Source organism: Engystomops pustulosus, chromosome 4, assembly GCF_040894005.1.
Source record: "Engystomops pustulosus chromosome 4, aEngPut4.maternal, whole genome shotgun sequence".
NCBI classification, from domain to species: domain Eukaryota; kingdom Metazoa; phylum Chordata; class Amphibia; order Anura; family Leptodactylidae; genus Engystomops; species Engystomops pustulosus.
In genome coordinates, this window is record NC_092414.1 from 65659499 (window position 1) to 65681179 (window position 21681).

A 21681-nucleotide genomic window follows, 5' to 3' on the forward strand; every position below is an offset into this window, starting at 1 on the left:
GTCCATCCCTTTATGACCACAATGTACCCAACATCTGATGGTTACTTTCAGCAGGATAATGTGCCATGTCATAAAGCTGGAATCATCTCAGACTGGTTTCTTGAACATGACAATGAGTTCACTGTACTCAAATGGCCTCCACAGTCATCAGATCTCAATCCAATAGAGCATCTTTGGGATGTGGTGGAACGGGAGATTCGCATCATGGATGTGCAGCCGACAAATCTGCGGCAACTGTGTGATGCCATCATGTCAATATGGACCAAAATCTCTGAGGAATGCTTCCAGCACCTTGTTGAATCTATGCCACGAAGAATTGAGGCAGTTCTGAAGGCAAAAGGGGGTCCAACCCGTTACTAGCATGGTGTACCAAATAAAGTGGCCAGTGAGTGTACGCCCCCCATACATTTCTATGGGCTGTCGGCATCGCACGGGAGCGGTACGGTGCAGCACAAGTCCTATCTTTTCCCGTATTACGGCGCCGTTGCCCATACTTTCCTATGGAGAGGGGCAGGGGTGAGCGTCACTCACCTCCTCCTCTCCCCGCGCTGTTAGGCAGTGTGCATGTAGCCTAACAGCCTGTAAGGATAGATCAGAGGACGGAGGCCATGTATAACAAATATAAGAAAATTACCACAGTCACAGTGCCTGGATGTAGAAGTAAGTGTCCATGGTTTATTATTCTCGATTTTGAATTGTATTTTTTTAATGATAATCTGTACCCTATAAGGGCAGATGTACATGACCAATAAATAGAAAAGAAAATTGGATGACACAACAGTTTAAAGCCACTTTGTGATCTGAAGTACTAATGAGGGATGGTGAGACAGTATAACAGCATGTACAGCAAGATCAAAGAGGGGCTAGGTAGCCCTTTTGACTCATTAGCATAATTTTAGAGGGCCATGGATAACAAAACAGGTTGCCTCCATATCAACAGTCATTGTGCCTGGATTTATGAGTAAGTGACCTTGGTTTATCATGCATAATTGTAATAGTAGATTCCTTTCAAGCAAGTTCCTACTTTAGTTATCTGTTAATTTTTTTTTAAGAATATTTTCTGTGTTATTTTTGGATGAGAAATAGAACTAATTGTTAGCTTTTCATGCATATGAGGTCCCCTACTTAAAGACACCCGACTTACAAACGACCCCTATTTAAAAGACAGACCCCTTTGCCCACTGTGACCTCTGGTGAAGCTCTCTGGATGCTATTACTTTAGTCCCAGGCTGTAATGATCAGCTGTAATGTGTATGTAATGGGACTAGTCATTGGTCCCATTACAGCAAAAAAATTTGAAACTCCAATTGTCAGTGAGACCGGAAAATTTTTTTGGTCTGGATCTACAATTCATACAAATTTAACTCAAGAAAAAAAAAAAAAAAAAAACCCTATGGACCCTATCTTGTATGTGACTGCCTATACGATAATACCCTGTTTCCCCGAAAAAAATAAGACCGTGGGGCAGATTTATCAAGCAGTCTGAATGTCAGAATATTTCCAGTTGCCCATGGCAACCAATCACAGCTCAGCTTTCATTTGACCAGTGTTCATGAATATTTTAAAGAGGAGCTGTGATTGGTTGCCATGGGCAATTGGAAATATTCTGACATTCAGACTGCTTGATAAATCTGCCCCAGTGTCTTAAATTAATTTTTGCTCCTTAAGAGGCACTAGGTCTTATTTTTTTTTTTTTGGGAAATGTATCATCTTTCCATGAATAAGAATTTACATTTATTGGTGAACGAAAAATCTACTTCAAAAACATCCTTATAACTCTGCAAACTCTGAACTATTGGAATATTTGGCCTCAATCTCTCATGTTTAGCAATAGCACTTGTCTTAAATGACCACTTCATGTCCACATAGCTGCTTATAGCGTATTTGTCCTTCAATAGTTAGTGATTTTATGCCGCAAATTCTTCACCCATGTCACAACTTATTGCAGCATCTAAAATATGTATTAGTACTAATGTACGGCATATGGGAGATAGAAATATAAGGCCTTCCTTGAAAATAAGACCTAAGATTGAACAAAATTGTACTAGGTCTTATTTTCGGTGATATCCTATTAGGGGAAACAGGGTAGCTGTATGGGACTAATCAATTGTAATGGGAGGCCCTGAAGTATTATTACCATTAGCAGACGGCCCCACTTTTCAATTTTTTGTATACAGAGGATGCAGAGGTGATGTCACATGACCAATGCAGCCCATCACCGGCCTCAGAGTGTTAGGTTGCCGCCATCACACCTCCTCATCACTGCAGCCTCTGTATACTCAGTGGCGGCCAGAGAATCTGAACTGGAAGGGAGATGAGAAGTAGGTGCAGGCTCTTTCCGCAACAATTGCTTAATCTCACAAATCATTAGGGGCCATAGTCTGGTCCCAGAAACCTGGTTTAAGAAGGTTTAACTGTAAATTAAAAGTAATTTACTAAAAGGCGTATGACGGTTTAGAATTCAGTGTGACTTTACAATGGTGGTAGCGTTGTACCCTACTCTCCTCTTATAGCAAGGAATTGTCACCACACCAGGGCCTAATCTGAGCAATGTACAGAATGCTGACAGCCAAATGACTTCCAGACAAGACGACAATGGAAAACCGAAGAGCACTCCTTATAAGCATTAGAACTGGAAGTGCAAGGACATGGCGGTGATAAGAGTCAGAACGAATAAAAGATTCCAGTATTTATCTTCCAAGTGTGGAAACATCTGCAACTAATCCACCAAATATACTTCTACACTCCCAGCATGCCTAGCAACAAGAGGATCATTTCTTGAGGACACTCATTTATGAAGACACTTACAAAACCCTGATTCTTTGCGGATTTCATATGGATTTTCACCATCAATAAGTTTACAACTGTTGGATCCATTGCCATTTCCTTCTCTGGCAGATGGGGCTAAATGACAAGGTGCGGTGACATTGTGGAGCTCCACTGCCAGTGGTGGAACTAGTACTAGTGTATCCCATGTAATGGGCAAATACTGTTGCTCCATCAACACAATAAAGGTGTGATCACATGTAGAGGTCAAAACTGCATATAAACTGAAGGGTAATCCATTTTAATGTGACATTAGAGCATTGCAAATAGTTAGGAAGTGGTTTAGGTGAGGTTTTGTCAATTTAACAGGTTGCTGACCACATACGTTTCAATGGATTCTCTTGTTCCGTTCATGTCCTTCACCTGTTAACAAACTGCCCCAACACTATCTAACAACTGATAATGATACAGCTTAATCCGCAACGTTTGAAAGCATGCTTAGGCCGGCGGCACACATGGCATTTTTTTAACGGACTGCTTAAAAATGGCCCAAAAACAGGTTCAAAACGCCACGTGTGCCGTCGGCCTTAGGTACAGTTCCTTAAATTAACAGATGAAGGCATTATCTGAACAGGTGATTCACATGGATGTCAAGTAAGGTCCTTTACCCAGTAACACTAACAGTTCACAGGTTTTAAAAAGTGAACAGGCACAGGACAGGAACACCCTGTGCCAGCCCACTCTGCCGGTGCCCGCGGCCCACATGGAGTGAAGAATTTGCGAAACTGGCAAAGAAGCACTGATAAATATCCTACAGTATAACTTTACCCCTAATTATAAGTAAACAGCTGGGCAGAATATTGGCAGACAGTCCAAGTACCATTTCCAAAACAGCAGCATGTCCTAGCAGTGTGAGCTGTCAATCAGTTACAAGGAGGCAGGACAATGCACGTTAAATTTAATATGTCAGACTCCAATAATGTCACTGGACTCACCTCAGGTGAGTTGCAATGCTTAAAAAATAAGTTTGTAAACTTATATGCAACCATGGAAAGGAACCATTTAGGGATAAGGACTTTTAAATCAGTTTTTATAAAGCATTTAGCTTGGGTGGGTTAATTAAAATGACAGGTTCCCTTTAAATTTAGAAACTGCTCCTAAAACCACATCAAACAAATTTTGATTTCAGTTCTTTGAGGCTGCGCTCACTTGTTCCATGTGGATTATGTTTCACAACACAATCCAGATGCAATGGGGAGAGCTCTGCCCGATGGTGTATGTGCATCAACAGAAACTCATGTAATCGGTAACGAGCACTCAGTGTTTTGCATAGTTTACATGAATTGCGCCAGGCAGTTGTGACTGATCGCACGGGTTTCTAATCCAGATGGAAAGTGTGAACACAGCCTGAGGGTACGAACACACGTGGCAGTAATGCTTTATCTCAGGTAACTGCTGGTTTATTGTAAATGTAACACTCATCAGTGTCTGATCATCCAGAGTGCATTTACAAGGGGCAGTAACGCATGTGTTTTCAAATGAATACAACAGCTGAGAAGAGATTTGCCAATGTACATTAACATCACGTTAACAAATGAATGCGTTAATACATGCATCAACGAGGTGTTAACACATGCATTTTGTAAACACAATGTTAACGGCTATTTAATTGGACAAATCTCCTCTTGTCAGCTGTTGTGATGCGTTTGAACACACCTGCGTTACTGCCACATGAGAACACACCCAGGACGATCGGACGCATTCTCTATCCTTTGGACAGGTGATGAGTGTTACATTTACACTAAACCAGCAGTTACCCGAGATAAATAAACCTCAATAAGTGGGATACAGAGAGTCTTCAAGCCAAATCCGATGCCATATGAGCAAATAGTCTCCACATATCTCTATTTTTATGCTTCATATCATACACAATCTAAAATGATAGATTTATATAATATTTATGGCTGACTTTAGTTCTCTGGATGACAGAAACCTTCCTTTTTCGATTACTGTACCTAAATATGTACTACTGCAGCCACATTATCAGCTTATATCACGTAATAGTCCAATGTTCCTTTAGGAGGCCTCAGGCAGAAATATTTCCATTGTTCTAGTTTCACCACAGTTTGTGTGTCGCACACTGTATACTTCTTATTTCGTCCACACGTTGGGCTTTGTTGATGACCACTCCTGCTATAGGTTATTCTGCTCACAGTACATATACATGGTACATTTATTTCTGCCACATTTTTATCGACGTTCTAGAACCTAGTTAAGAGGAATTCTTTGTGCCTAGATGTGACATTTCTCCTGGTGTTCCCAACGGGTATTTGGTTTATATTGGGACACAATGCTAATTTTCTGTCCCATTAACTAACCATCTCTCTTGAACAGACCTCCAGCACTATGTTTATTGTAGAGATGGGCTGTCAACACTTGTAGACCTCATAGCTCTGTGCAAAAAAATCAAAAGCTGGAAAAACATTGTGCCATAGTGATCATAAAGAACTGTGCTGCTGTGAGAGGCGTCTGCGTTCTTACTAGTTTCATTAGGCAATTGTCAGCTTTATTAATAGGGTATTAAATGTACATTGCCACGTTCTGCAAGGCTGAATACAACTATTAAAAATATTGATCCCATATAAAAAAAAGAAGCATCAGCAAAGTACTTTCTAGAAGTATTCCTAGGTTGAGTTCCAATTCTGGTCTAAAATTGGTACGGATGGGTAATCAAAATTGTGATCCTGGAAAATCCCTTTAAAAGGTAACCTATAACCAGATGATAGCCCATTACACTACTACCACCTCAGGTAGGGTATGAAACTTTCCTCTTAGGTGAAATCTCATTAATTCACCCATGATAAAGACTCCTCCTAAGCCATATGAAAATGAGTGGAGAAGAGTCTTCTTTAGAGGCTGAAGGGGAAGGTCACTTTAGACGTCTCCATCTTTGGTTCTACACACACACACACACACTTCATATTGCATCAGGCTTGGGGTTCTGTGATCTACAGGACCAGTGATACAGGAAGAGAAAACATAGTTGGAAATACACGTTGCAGATGAAGATCCAATCCCTTCATATTTATGGTTTCTAAATACTACTGAACAGAGCAGCCTCTAAATTTGACTCCTCTCAGACAAGTCAATGACTCTCTGTACATTTCACATAAAAGAAGAAATTCTAGAAAGTACATTTCATACCCTAACTGAGGGTGCTGGTAGCTTAATGGGATAACATTTGTTCACAGTCTTTAAATGGGTATTCCCACAAAGTCCTGTATCAGTCCAGACGTTTACAATTTTGGTTGTCCCTGGATCCCAACCGTAAACCCATGACTATGGTCGGCAGATTCCTGTAGCTTCTCTTGTATTGCAGGAGCTGGGGGAGGGGCAGGAGGCAGAGCACACTACAGACACAGGCACTTCCTGGTCTTCAGCCTGTATGGGAATCAGAAGCAGATCTACAAAACAAGATTAGCTCTGGATCTGAGGGGAGGGGGTGACAGACTAGTGCTGACTCCGTTATATTGATAAGGTGAGGCAGCAGAGCCAAGTGTCACATTGTGACTTATATCTATCTCGTGACTCTGATCGGTCTCATCTCTCATTTTCTATGTATGTCTGACACTAGTAGAATGCTCAGAAGCCAAATGAAAGTGTAGATAAACCCTGTACCCTGATAATCTAAGCACATTGTCAGCATCTCAAAGCACAAAGGGATCATGAAGTGTCTGCTCAGCTAGTGCCCGTCCACACTCAAGACTCTTAAACCAACCTTCACTGAGTGATAGGAGCAAAAACAGCAATAAAATAGAGTAAAATTGTAAAGTAAGGGGGTTATCTATTATTGTGGAAACATCACTGGGGGGTTTAAATTTGAATAATTTATTTCATGGGCAAACCCCTTTAAAGTTTACCTGACTGGTATATAATACTTTTCTGCTATTGTATTCCATGTACAATACTTTACTTAAGCGATTGGCCAGGATTTTCGTTAATATTTTATAGTCATTATTAACGAGAGAGATGGGCCTATATGAGCCACACTCCTCTGGGTCCTTTCCCGGCTTCAATTACACCACAATAGTGGCATCGTTGAGGCTGGACAGGAGGCAACCCCTATCAAATGCTGCTCGGTACATGGCCGATAGGTGTGGAGTAAGAGATGTTGCGTATTTTAAGTAGACCTCCCATGTACAATACTTAATTGCACATGAGGCTATTATAAGGAGTCACCAGGAAAGCTCTGCAGGACATACATTACTTACAACACATCTACATCTTACCAGTTAGAATTATGTTTGCTTTCCCGGTAGACAGACTCTTCATTCATTGAGGCATATTGGGCCCACGTTAAGCAACGACACTTCAGATTCATAACTCGTGCCTTCATATCCAGCCATGACTCTTCTTCTAGGTAGATATTTGTTACCTTAAGGATGCTCCACTGTAGATAAACCAAAAGAAAGAAATCACAATCAAATACAATTTCTGGCAAAAAACGGTAATAATGGCAATCCACTTCTTTCTGTCAAATTATAAGAGTCAGAAAGGTCTCATTTTCACATTCAGTTAGTCCTAATGAATTTCTATGAGATTGAGCCTTGTAAACATTCAGCTTATTTTACAAGACAAAAGCAGAAAGAAAAATAAAAACAAAAACAAAACTCAGGCAATATGTGGCATAAAAACGGGTACCCTAAATCCATCAGCCATTACACTAGGGTGGTCTTTAGAGGTAACTCACTGGGCTTGTATCATTGCTGTAGTACAGAAGTTGGCTAGGCATGCTTGGTTGACCTGTGCCCACATGTACCTAAAGTATGAAGTACATTAATGGTGAATGCCAAGTATTCAAGTAAAAAATATGCTGGGAGCTTGGCCCCTTTATCACAACTCGCTTCACTTCTAAAAAGTGCCGAGAGAAGCAAAGGAGATGACAAATTTTCCTCCTAGGTTTTCTGTTCAAAAAGACAGGAAGGGCGATTTTCTACCCCCACAGGAGGTAAAGACAGATGACTAAATTCACAGGGCACAATAAGTCCCAGTGAGATGCGGCTGTACCAGACCCAGAAGTACCAAGAGGAAAAACAAACATAACGGCCAGGTACAAAGCAAAGAACTGAACATATCTAGTTATTATTCTTTCCACTTTGCTTTAAATCTATAAACTTTCCACATCTAAGTGGAGGTTTTATTGTCAGGACTGGATTTCTTAAGAATTCACATGAAAAGAGGTGCGTGTATGTGCAGCCTCACCAAAGCGAGAGGAACCATGATGTAAACACAACACAAAAGACGTTGCTCAAACACAAACGTGGCGGCTTCCAAAGGCCGGAAATGTGCGCCATTACAATGTATTGAGCACATTGATTTTTCAAGGTCTTTATGACAAAGTGCGGAAGTTTATTGAGTTTTACTCTGAACGTTTCCCAGTCCCCGTACTGCCCTTTACTGGTCACGTTCACAAATAAATGGATTGTTTAACCAATGGGGTATTCATGTGTGAGACAATGTGATGTGGAGAGGCGCGGAGGGAGAGATGACATTTCTACATTACATACTACATACACATCTCCCGCTGCATTAATCACACTTCAGATGAAGCTGTCAGTCAGACTATATGAAGAATCGCTTCTAGCAACTAAATGTTACTTTTTTCCAGATTAATTATTGCTTTCTACTTAATGGAGCCAGTGTCTTTACTGATCTGGTTTAACCACTTCCCTGCCAAGGCTTACCTGAAAGATATACAGGCAGTCCCCGCGTTACGTACAAGACAGGTTCTTTACATTTGTACTCAAGACAAAATTTGTATGCAAGTCGGAACTGTATATTTCATAATTGTGACTGCAGATGATTTTTTTTCTCCTGTGACAATTGGATTTTTTGCCATCAAAATAACTTCATTACAGACACATTACAGCTGATCATTGCAGCCTGGGATTAAAGTACAGCATCCAGAGAGCTTCACCAGAGGTCACAGTAGAGGTGTCTGTCTGTAACTAGGGTCTTCAAAGTTGGGTGTTCTTAAGTTGGGTACTGCCTGTACGCACAATCCTAATTTTCTCCTTAAAGCGTAACTGTAAAGCTATAATGATTTTACCAAATTATTATAGGCGATTCCCCCTTTGAAAACAAACAGAACGCCTAATGCCTACTATGTGCTGCTCGTCCTTTTCTTACCAAAGTTCTGGCATTTTTTTGTTCTGAAAGTGTTTGACAAAAATCTTTATCACCAGAGGTGAAGTGGGCGGAGACTAATATCTGTCAGTCTATACCAGTGATGGCGAACCCTTTTAGAGCCTCCGTGCCCAAACTTCAACCAAAAGCCACTTATTTATTGCAAAGTGCCAGCGCAGTTTAAGTAGCAATGTATTTCTCTTTGTTCATTGACAACTTTCAATCCTTCAGCCTCCTAAGGACACCAACACAGTTGAAAGGTGGAGGGCAAATTCATCTATCATTGTAGGAAGATTCTGCAGGCAGATTCTTTGAGTTCTGTCTGGAATTTCATTCTGGGGTGACGGCCTGGGTGCCCACAGAAAGAGCTCCGAGTGCCGCCTCTGGCACCCGTGCCATAGGTTCGCCACCCCTGGTCTATACCCTCAGGCTGAGGCCAGCTAGCTTGCCCACAGATCCCATGATGCCTTGTGTAATTTAGCATTAAATCCATTTAGTTTCCCACAAGTAAATCCAGTGAACACTGCACAGTACATATATAGGATGTATATGGTGACCAGCCTGGCAGATTCCATCACATGGAGGAGCAGGGAACATGCAATAAGTGCTTGAAATCATAAGTAACAGTTACATGCAGTCTATAGCCTGTGCTGTGTGAGCACTAAGGGTTAATAGCTTATCTGGACAGAGCTGATACTGCCAATGACAAGATGGGGGAAGGGAGCAGTGAGAAGAGCAGAGACAGACAGAGAAACTTCTGTAGAATCACAGACTGGGATGGAGGGACTGATCGAGAACAGGGAGATCTTGTACCTCCCTATTCTGAATGCAGGAGACATCTGCATTCACCGTTCTGCACACTTCCAGCTCTGCTACATGACCTCTTCCCCAGTGAGCAGGGAGCAGCAGCTCCTCCCCTCCCAGGAAACCAACCAGAAACAAAGTGTAAACAACATACGGATTTATAATTCTTATCAGCACATGGAGCGGAGGCACCCATTGCTGCATTGAGGTAATGTGAAGGCTATAGCAAAGAAACAACTGAATATAGGTAATAAAGATAGGCAAAGTTGTTTTACATCCCAAGAGCTATCTATTTGTGTAAAATAAAAAAAACTTTACAGTTGTTCTTTAAATTTATTGCACCATGAACAACATTGGGCTGAGTAGACAGCCGATACTAATGGTCCCCAAAGCAATTGGGTGACCAGGAGGTCTCTAAACATCCTTACTTTTAGGAGTAATTGTGGCTTAGAGCCAATTCACACTGGGGTTTTTTTTTTTTAATTTTAGGAGAGCGCAACTAAAAACAGAAGGTGAACAGAACATTTCATCAATTCCATTACCAAAAAAAGAAGCAGGTTGCTTTGCTAATTTTTTAAATAATGAAGAGTGTGACAGAAGCTACCGAACACAGACGTGAACTTTGTACAGTCCAATTTCAGCCAAATGACTACCTGAACAAGTAGGGCTAAGGAGCTGGACCAAGGTCTGTAACCTTGACCTTGGGCAAGGGATACCGCACACTCAGTTATAGGGTGTGTTCACTTAGGATTCTCATTCCAATTGCATCAACCAAGGGACATGACAAACACCAAATTGTACATTTTATATTTTTATTTACATAGATGCAGAAAAGAAGGCAAGCCATAGTGTATTTCCAATTATTTACACATGGTACACAGATCACAATTGGTACGATTTTCTGGCATCTCAACCTTTCTAAAAGTTTAGATCTGAAATTTAATATATGCATTAGCTGAAAGTGGCGAGGTGGGCTCTCACTACTTTCAGCTTCTTCATATACTAAATTTCAGATCTAAACTTGACAAAGGTCTAGACAACTGAAACGTTGTACCATTTCTGATCTGTGTACTATGTGTGAATAATCAGCAGGCGATTTGTCTTGTCTCCAGATGCTGACATTGTCTGCTCGCTGCTTTGGCTTAACTTTCTGACAGTATCAGCATTTGGAGGTGGGGCACCTGTCCTGCTAGAACGATGTCCCACAGTTGCCCTGTCAGATGCAGACAGCTGGACAAAGGTCCATTCCCATGACTAGAGTAATCTGAGTATGTGTGCTCTGTATACCCTGGCCATTATCTTAAAGCAGCCACCAAAATCTCACCCCGATGCTAGTGTACCCCCCAGCTACCACTAAGCAATACTCAGGGAAGAGAACGTTTTGTTGCTGGAGTTACAAATATCAATTTTATGGATTTTTGAAGAAGTAGTAACAATCAGTTACAATGAGGTTTTTTTTTTACGGATTTTGACAAACCAAGCTCAAAATCTTGCCTATTTTTGTCTTAAGTAGTAAAATTGCTTATGATGACAATTTGGTTTTACAGCTACCATTAGAAAAAGCGGAATATCCCCTTTTATAAACATGGACAGAAACAAACAACTGTTTCATGTTAGATGATTTTTCTTCATAAAGTAAAAGATTTCTAACAGAAAGTGTAGACAAACCATTCGTAAATCGCACATTGTGGAAAAACACAGATTGGTCATTGGAAAACATCTTAGACCAACCTAAAACTCCTAAGACATAGGGGCTCTTACTAAGGGTGTACGAGCACTTTTGTCGCACGAGTACTGTTTTGGGGGCTAAAACGGCTTGCACAGGTATTTAATAAGTGTGCGCGCTGGGATTGTGGCGCACGCAACACTTTGTGGTGCAGCTGGGCTTGCTTCCATACAAATTGGGGGGCGTGCTGCTGGACAATCCGACTGATTCACACTGAGCACAGGATTTAACTTGTTTTGCAAGCCCTAGCACTTACATGCACCACTAAAAAGATTGTGAACTACAGGGGACCTGAGCGTGAAGCGACACATTATGACTTCGGGCGCATGATCTTAGTGAATCACGGCATGGTGCATTATAGTCAGACAATGCATGACCCTGTAAGTAAATGTGCCCCATAAAGTAAACAGGGGAGATTAAATCAGTAGTGTCAGAGCCAATGGCAACCAACCAGAGATCAGTTTTCACTTTCCCACAGCCGTTTATAAAATTAAAGCAGAGCTCTGATTGGTTTCCATGGGTAACTAGAAGAATTTTACCTCAGACACTACTGATAAATCTCTCCCAAAATTTTGGTATATTTTCTTACTATCCCTCCAGGGTTCTTCCATAACAGTGAAAAAAGGAGACCGGGGTCTGTGGTGGTGCCAGGAACCAATTGTTATCCATATCCCTCGGGGTACATGTAGGTACATCAGTATTCCCAAGCACAGCGCATGCACATTACCTACCAATTTACACATTTCTTAAATAAAATAAATCGGGCGTTTTGTGATGCCGGCTGGATGAAAGGCGCTTTCTAAATGCAAATTGTTTCTGTGTGTGACCTGATGAAAAACGAGATGTGGAAAAAAAGAATCTGTATTCATCCTTGTAATTAGACTCGAGGATTAATAGTTAAGCAGTGATGAAAGCTGACCGACTGCTGTTAGCGCTCGGTATTCATATGCACTCAATGACCTTAACAAATGATGGCGAGGTCATGCAAATGTTTAAAGATTTATGCAAACTGCTCAGTCCCCAGTCCGATTCCCTTTACTGCTAAAAGCTAAGTAAATTATCTGCCCATTCCATGATTCACTTGGAGCCACTTCCAGCTGGTTATAGCCTATTTAAAATGATGGATTTCAGAAGAACCCCCTATGCCAACTGTTGCATGCAAGACACCGACAGGCAGAGCTCGGCAATTGGTTGCGGCACAACTCTCCTACCTTAAAAATCCACTCTCTCTGGACTGATGATGCATGAAAGAAAAAGTCACAGAAATTGCATTCTACATTTCACATCTTGGCTATTTACATAGGAAAAACAACATCCGCTGGTCCCCAACGCACGACACGTCTATGACACACAGCTGTAAGAACGTTGTGCGAAATTGTCAGCATCTTCTCCTTGAGAAGACGACCCCTCACAACAACCTACAGTCTAATAAATGAGGGACTGCGGTAAAAGAGCCGACAAACCAGTGGAAGTCAGGATAGAAGACAATGGCTGCACTTATGTTATACCCCAATTGGCAGATCCCTCACAGGGAGGAACAAAATACAGGCAGTCCCCGGGTTACATACAAGATAGGGTCTGTAAGTTTGTTCTTAAGTTGAGTTTGTATGCAAGTCGGTACCGTATACTTTATTATTGTAACCCCAGTCAAAAAATTTTTGGTCTCTGTGACAACTGGATTTTAAAAATGTTGGATTGTCATAAGAACCAGGAATAACAATAAATCTTAATTACAGACACCTGTGATCACTGTTACAGCTGATTATTGTAACCTAGGACTAAAATATAGTAAATTACCAAAATGGAGAGGTCCATTTGTAACCAGGGGTCGTCTGTAAGTCAGGTGTTCTTAAGTAGGGGACCACCTGTATATACGGGGAGCATTTTCACAGGTCTCATGGAATAGTAAATAGCATATGTAGGGAAAACGTGGGGATGTCCAGAGACTAGCAAATTTGTATAGGGTTAATACCAAGCCGTCTGATGCCACTTATTGGCAGTCCTATGGCCACTTTGACTTCCAGCTGAGTCAGGAGTATTAAACTGACCAGGATCTGCAACGTGGAGACATGGAACAAGATTTATATTAATTTAACTTCCAAATGAAGAATACCATCAGTTTCCAGTTGATCTGTATATGCACTCATATAGCCCATATGCATTAATTTATAGGTACACAGTGGGGAACATGACATTAGCATAAACATTGCACTTTAGGGGGATTTATATGTGAGACTCTCAGTTCTATCTGGGTGAAAAAATGTATACAAACAAAAGTCTAAAAAACACAAAACATAATGTTACCTTCCTCAGAAAGGATGGAATGATATTATTACAAGTTGCAATTCTTCGTCTATATATAATGCCTGTTGCTGGGTCTGAAGGAAGAGGAAAAAAAAAAAAAAGTTTAGTATCTATGTAATAACATTAGCTTTCCCAGTCAGTTATATACAGTAACCCCAGTGTGTAAACCGGCCTTACAAGCATACAACTATACATACATACACATGTTAAGGTTTCCAGGCATCTTCTCCATGCTATTGTACACAGCGCTCAAATAAAACAAAAATTTAAAGAGAAAAAAACCCACAAATGTTAAAATCAATGCAACCCAGCTACATAACAGCTACTGTTCACATTGACCTGATGGGGTATATTTACTTACCCGTCCGGAGGAGTTCACCGAATTGCATTGTCCGACGATCATGCACTTTAATAATTTAATGATTTTATTTTTCGGCAGTTTGCAATCATAGTATTAGAATCATACGAGATTTTGACAGACAGTGGGAGGCGGGAGCGGAAAAGTGGTCACAAGTGCTTTTGCTTCATTTAAATAAAATTTTAAGTTAATTCGATGAGAAATACATCTTCTAATAAAATTTATAATAAAACATATACAGTACACACACATATACATATATATATATATATATATACATATATATATATATACATATATATATACATATATATATACATATATATATACATATATATATACATACATATATATATACATACATATATATATACATACATATATATATACATACATATATATATACATATACATATATATATATATACATATATATATATATACATATATATATATATACATATATATATATATACATATATATATATATATATATATATATATATATATATATATATATATACACACACACACACACATACATATATACACACACACACACACACACACACACACACACATCAGAATGAATGGTTAATTAAAGTAAATACACCGCAGGGTTTTAAGTTTAAGGACACAAAGATCAAAAATTGTAAACCAAGCACACTTACATGCTGGTGTCTACCCCTCTGAGCCCGATTGGCCCCCGCCTCCAATGCGGTTAATTGAGCCTGGAGCCCCTTATGCTAATTTGCATAATCTTTAAAAGCTATACAAGGGTTTAAAAAACTAAAAGAATAGTGGATCCTGCCAGAGCAGGCAAACACCAGCATGTAAGTGTGCCTGGTTTACAATCCATGATCCTTGTGGTAGATTTCCTTCAATGGAAATCTAAAGTTAACAAAAAGTCAGGAAAAAAAAAAAATATATAGATACTCACCTGTCCTCCTCTTCATCTCAAGTCCGGGACGCCGTGATTACTTAGAAAAAAAAAAACAAAAAACATATAATAAGCCATCCGGAGTGCAGAATTAGATGTTCATCCCCCTGTGTGGCAGGGCTGTGCATAATTAGCAGCCCGGAGGGCTGGATATCTCGTCCCAGCACTCTTCACTGCTAATTCTAAAAGTCTTTTTTCTAAGTGATCCTGGTGTGTTAAGATTAGAGAAGACAAGCCCCGGGCTCGAGATGAAGAGGAGGACAGGTGAGGATCTGAATTTTTTTTTTACTTTTTGGCAAGGGTAGATTTCCTTTAATAGAAATCATACCTAGCCATTAGATTATATCCATAAGATCTATTACTTGGATAGGACTAATGCTCACCTGTTTGCTCTTCCACAGTTGTGACTGCAGTAACATTTTTTTCTAATGGGGTAGGATACTAAAAGATAAAAAGAGAATATAGCATAAATAATGTACAAGTTTAGCTTGATAGAGTACATGCATTCACATGATAGTACGTGAAGTATAGAAGTGAATGGACACATTTTACAGCAACACGATTTACATCCACACAACAGAGTGTAGGACATGCTGTATATAATAACCAATGTAGTAGTCCTAATCCAACCCCATTGTACCTTAAAGATTGTTTCCCCCATGAAATAGCTGTATAAAAATGCAAACATAAAAGATTCAGCAGTGCTCACATAGGTTACATTTTAGGTGAATTTAGGAACAAAATCTGCATCATATGCATAGGTTTTCCAAAAATGCACGTAGGGGGAACCACTACTATAATACTGCATATATTGGTACGGCCTAGCATGTCATGCTGCATATACAGACACCGTGCAGCACCACTACTCTGATCCTGTATGTATGAGGACAATGCACTGAACTTCCATTCTAAAGTTCCTCTATAAATAATGGAAAGTAACAGAAGGTCCACTGAAGCCTTTGTGGAACAGATTAAGGCAAGACTTTCCGTTCACCTTCCTTTTTTATTTGCTGGTACACTTGCAGGCTCATTAGCATAAATTTAAAGCTTTATTTTAGTAGGAAGGAGGCTATAGATAACGAATATAACATAGTTATATGAGTAATTGTCCCTGGTTATCATGATGGATTTTGATGGAAGATTTCCTTTAAAGACAAACCAGTATATCCATTCCAGAAGGAAACGATTCCCAACAGTAATACCTGGTTTCATCTTGCAAATAAACAAGTAACTTTTCCAGCTCAGAGTTTATGTTGATAAAAGGAGGTGGCTCTAATTTCTGGCTGTACAGACCCAAACATGCCACTATGCCCACCTATACTTGGTCTAGTCCCGGGTGTCCACCTTTTCACTTATCTTACTGCTAAACCTTTAACAAGCCAGTGTTATTCAATGAGGACTAATATAGAACATGGATTACCAGCAGCCTTCTATCTGCACAGCAAACATGAGGGAGATTGGAATAGTACTTATATGCAAAAATATTCGGAGAGCTCAAAATGGGACACATAACTCATTCCTCCAAATATCTTTTCATGAGATGAGATTTTTTCAGTAATATGTCAGGCTGGCAATGGATACAGCGCCACCTAATGGTCACAGGGTGAATAGTATTTTTTCCACTGAAGCGATCACAATGAGAAACTATAGAAGGCGGTGTAAATTATTTGTTCACTATGAAAAGATATTATTCTTTGGGTCAGTACAAAGTTACCAAATGTCTATAACTCGTGTAATACGTTCATACTACGTATGTAAGCTACGCCTGTCGCTTTTTATATTTCTTTGTATAAATAAGTATGGTGGGGGAGGGCATATTTTAGGTTTATTGTTATGGTTTTCACTCATATGTTCTTGTGAAATATTCAACATTTTGGTTACTTTTTAATAATGGCAAAGTATCAACAGTTTAATCATTGGGTCTTTTTTTCCTTAACGAGTCTTTTGTTTTAAAGGGAACCAGTCAACATAAAATAACCTATGACCATTATAGCCGACTCTAAATGTGTTGTAATGGTGTGTGTGTGTGTGTGTGTGTGTGTGTGTGTGTCCTCGGCACAAAAACCACTTTAATTCTCCTTGATTATCTTCTTGCAGATGCAGTTAAAGAGGCAGCAGAATCAGGCACCCCAACCTCCCCATCGCAGTGGCCAAATCCACCCTTTCACACTTCCTGGGTTCCAGCCCCCAGCTCCATGTCACTACAAGCTATTTAAAAACTTGGGAGCATGCACAGTGCATCTGACATGATGGTGCGAGGCGGTGTATTATGCGAGTGGCGCCGTCAAGAGAGTGAGCTGCAGGAAAGAACTAGACCATATAAGGATAGAACTGCCTATGGTCCAGATTGTCATGTATGTTGGTTTGATGTTACCACTTACTCAACACATTGAACATGGTGGGAGTCCTTGCATCATACCGAAATATGAAACAAGGACTCTATGTTGGACAACCAAACTGCAGCACCGGTACTGAAGTTTGGCCAGCAGTCGGAGCCCCTGCATCATATAAGGACTCCTGTTCTTTGAAACATGTTCCGTTCAAGGTATCATACCAACATTCAAGTTCATTTTCACGTGCTGAACACGTTTGTTTTCATCCAGCCTAAGGATGCATTCACACGGACATAATGGGGACAAATATCCAGCCGCAAATGTTGGTCCCCATTGATGCCCGGTCAGGTCCTTTATTTCGCCGTGTTATAGTGGCGGACCTGCGCTTCTCACCCCTCCTCTCTCCAACACGGCAGTGTGATTGAGGCCCAAGGGTGCTGCAAGACTTCACGCTCTTGGACCGTTTTTAAACTGATGCGTTTTTGTAAGTTTACCATGCGTTTGGCTGCTTTCACAACTGCCTACACTTCTAGAAAGATCAATAGGTTCAAAGCAGCCAAAGGCATGGTAAACAATCAAAAACGCATGCTTTAAAACGGTCCAAAAACGCAACGTGTGGCGGCAACCTCAAGGTCAAGTTTTCACCTGTGTTCTACAGGCTCTCTAAGATCTGCAATAAACAACAGAGGTTAATCTTCCATACACTGAAGGTGAATGGATACACACACTTAGAATGGGGAGATTTATCAGAAGTGTCTGAGGTAAAACTGTTCTAGTTGCCCACAGCAACCAATCAGAGCTCGGCTTTCATTTTCCCACAGAGATCTATAAAATTACAGCTCTGCTCCGATTGGTTTCCATGGGCAAGTAGAACAGTTTTACCTCAGACACTTCTGATAAAAGAAAAGAAGGATGTCCAAGAGTTGCTATATCTTTGGCACCATTCCTTGTAATCCAGGCGGTGTCACTGGTGCCAAGCAATTCTATGCTAGATCATAATTCTTGCTGTTGAACCCTTCTACGTCTCGTTGCTCACTTCTCTCCACTACTTTCCTTGCACAGTATCACATAAAAAGATATCGCTTGTGCACAGTCTTGCTTGCCTAAGGGCTTTATACAACAAAATCTACTCCAAGTTTCTCGTCCTGCGGTAAAAGAACCGGAAAATGGCGGATCTTAGGATCCTGTATCCACTACAAAACATACTGTAGAAAGATTCAGCAATTTGCAGAGGTCAATGTTGGGAGTTATTCCTGCATGGAGTACGCTCCGCTTCCCACAGCTCTGAGCATTACATGAGAGAAGTGCAGCTTTTAGCGGTATTGCTGTGAGTGATCCCGCTAGAAGGTCTGATAATAATGGCCCCGAGATCGTACAACTAGAAGAGCGATTATCGTCCTAGCTTGCAGGAGGCCGCAATCACATGGAGAAAATTAAGCACTTCATAGGGGATGGCGATAATGTGACTCAAGAAAAAGAATTACCGCTGTCTTATATTCTATCATCTCACTTTCCATCATCTGTTGCCATTTGTTTTCCCCATGTATAAAAACTGAATCTAACCATAAATGGATTGTGCACTCACAAGAATAGTGAGAAGCATAGTGGGAATATTTACTGGGAATTATGTAATCCTATAAAAAGAATTTCCCTTCCTAAGATCGCTCTGCTACTCATCTGTTCACCTGTGTATTGCGATCCTTGTCAGACTGGAAGTGGTCATTCATCTTAATGTTTAGTCTATCTAGCCCCAATGGTCAGACATAATGATAGATGGCACGCTTTAGAAGTTTTCCATTCTTTTATGGACCAATTTGTAAAAAAAAAAAAAAAATTAAAACCAACCAAAATCACGGTCTTGCGCAGTAGTTGCTATATGTGGGCAGATGGACATCATTAGTTAAGCACAGGTTGGTGAGCCGCCATTTCACTATGGGGAAAGTTATGTCACTACAAGAGCAAAGTCATTTCCAAACTTCAAAATCGCTTGCCTAAAAAACTGAGCCATGCTTTCTAACATAAACGTGTGGTCAGGATGGGTGCAAGAGGCTTGTCAGTTACTCACAACTATGAGTCAAAGTCATGCTTGAGGGGTGCAATGGAGGACAAGATTGAGCACCCAAACTCCTTCAATGTTGGAGGAATAAATTACAACCACAACGAGATTGGCCACAGTTACTCAACATGCCCCTCCATTTACTCTTTATGCAACTGCCTGAGATCGTAAAAAACAGCACATAGTCATGTCCCATAGAGATTAATAGAGCGCCTCTGGTTGACACATTAAAGGGGGTAACACCAAGTTTGCAAGTTATGCCCTATCTACAGAAGCAGAAGTGTCAGAAAATGCCAAGCACTCTCCAACACAGTGAATGGCAGTGCCAGAGATAGCAAAGCAAAGAGTTCAGCAATTTCCAACATAGCCATACTATTCAATGGAGCGCCAGGATGTGTGCTCAACCCGACACTCCTCCCATCAGTGAGAACAAGACCCAATGGGAATCCTATTCTCTTGATCAGTGGCAATGCCAGCAGCTGGACCATTACTGATCAACTTGTTATGCCCCATCTACAAGATAGGAGATAACTTGCAAACTTTATAGTACTCCTTTAAAACGAAATTTACCATCAAAGTTAAGCATGGTTAACCAGGGAAACCTACTCATAAATCCAGGCAATCTTCTCATATTTGTTACATATGGCTTTCTTTGTAAACTCAACTTTTAAAATTATGCTAAGGAGCCAGGGATGTTACACTGTGCAGGAGCACTTCCCCCACCTTTCACTAAATGCTTACATAGCAGGGTGGAAGGAGAGACTGAGAAGTGTAACAGCCTGTGAAGTCAGAACATGCCCGTAGCCCTGGCTCTTTGGCTTATTTTTTTTACATTGATTTTTAGAAAGAAGGCAGCCATGGATAGCAAATATAAGACGACGGTGGTAGTCACAGTGCCTGGATCTATGAGTAAGTGTCCCTGGTTCATCATGCACGATTGTGATGGGGATTTCCTTTAAGCATTGTTCAACATTTGCTTTGTGGTTAATATTTATCCGTTTATGACAGAAGTGAATATGTTCTGTAACATTTGTGATACGATGAAAACTGTACAAAGAATAAAAAACTGTACAAAGAATAAAAAAAACAAATGACACGCAAGCTTCCTGACAATTTATAGACAGTAAAGTGCAAGTAATCACAGTCTACATCTATACATTATTCCCTCCATATGTAGAGGTTATTCCAGATTGCCAAATGATCGATACTATCAAATATTGGCCCTTCCAGGCCTTACCCCACGTCACAGGTATAAGTAGCGGTGCCCAGGTATTTCTTTCATATACACAAGTCTTTGAAGTATTGCGATGCCTTTGAACTGTACATGTAATAATTATACTTCCAGCTTCTTTCTGCTGGTACAGCGTGTAAGCTACGGCGTTACCTTATCCCACTACAAAAGGCTGGACAAATCTTCCTTGTGCAATTATAAAAGGTTCCTGAAGAGGTGGGGATTAAACAGCGTCTCATTATGAGGAACAGTGCGGCTCTGTGTAGTGGAAAACCGGACAACACGCTTTTAGCGTTATCTTTATAGAAATGAAATTGGAAGATAAATAGCTTTGCAGGCAACAGGTCTGTGCTGCCTCCCTTCACATAGAGTCACTTCTCTCTAATGACAGAGCACACAACGCACAACGCCAACAGCTTCCAGGCGCCAGGACTCAAGACAAATAACCTCCCTGGAAGCCCACAGCAACCAGGACAATATCGGCGCACCACCGCCCAGCCATCTGCTGCCGAGTCAGGCGCACTAACATTTCCTTGTTTGTCTCTGTTGAGCAAAGCATTTTTATCTCAATTAAGACGCTGTGGATTTGTCGGCTACCGGTTCGGCCATGCTGCATACGTCGTGTGCGCGTGTTAACCCCTCTTCTGCCAGCTTTTCCAATTCAATATTAACCTGCATGTCAAAGACACAAAAACAAGCCGTAAAAGCGTTTCAATATCTCCCACAATTACAGATGTGTTCACCCAACTGATTCAAGCAGCGTAGGTGGGGAGCAGAGCCCAGCCAGTCCAGAGCCAGGAAGCAACAAAATAATTTACTCTCCTCGTCATTCTAGTATTTGGAAGCTGCAACATGGAAGTGTTTTTCTCAACCACTGGTCCATGGACCTCGAAGTCTGCTTTCAGCATCAGTGCTGTTCCATCCTATAAATAAACTGAATTAGGAACTTGCAAGATTCGGAGAGCAGAAAAGCCACA

General features: G+C 40.7%; 1 protein-coding gene across 1 annotated transcript in view; it reads right to left on the bottom strand.

The window, feature by feature from the left end:
* PRELID2 (PRELI domain containing 2) overlaps positions 1-21681 on the bottom strand; it is a 55614-nt gene that overhangs the window by 29573 nt on the left and 4360 nt on the right. The window contains exons 2-4 of the mRNA XM_072146132.1: positions 15468-15525; positions 13787-13860; positions 7056-7216 (exon numbers count right to left, since the gene is read on the bottom strand). Coding sequence (XP_072002233.1) covers positions 7056-7216; positions 13787-13860; positions 15468-15525 — 293 coding nt within the window. The remainder of the gene's footprint in view (positions 1-7055; positions 7217-13786; positions 13861-15467; positions 15526-21681) is intronic.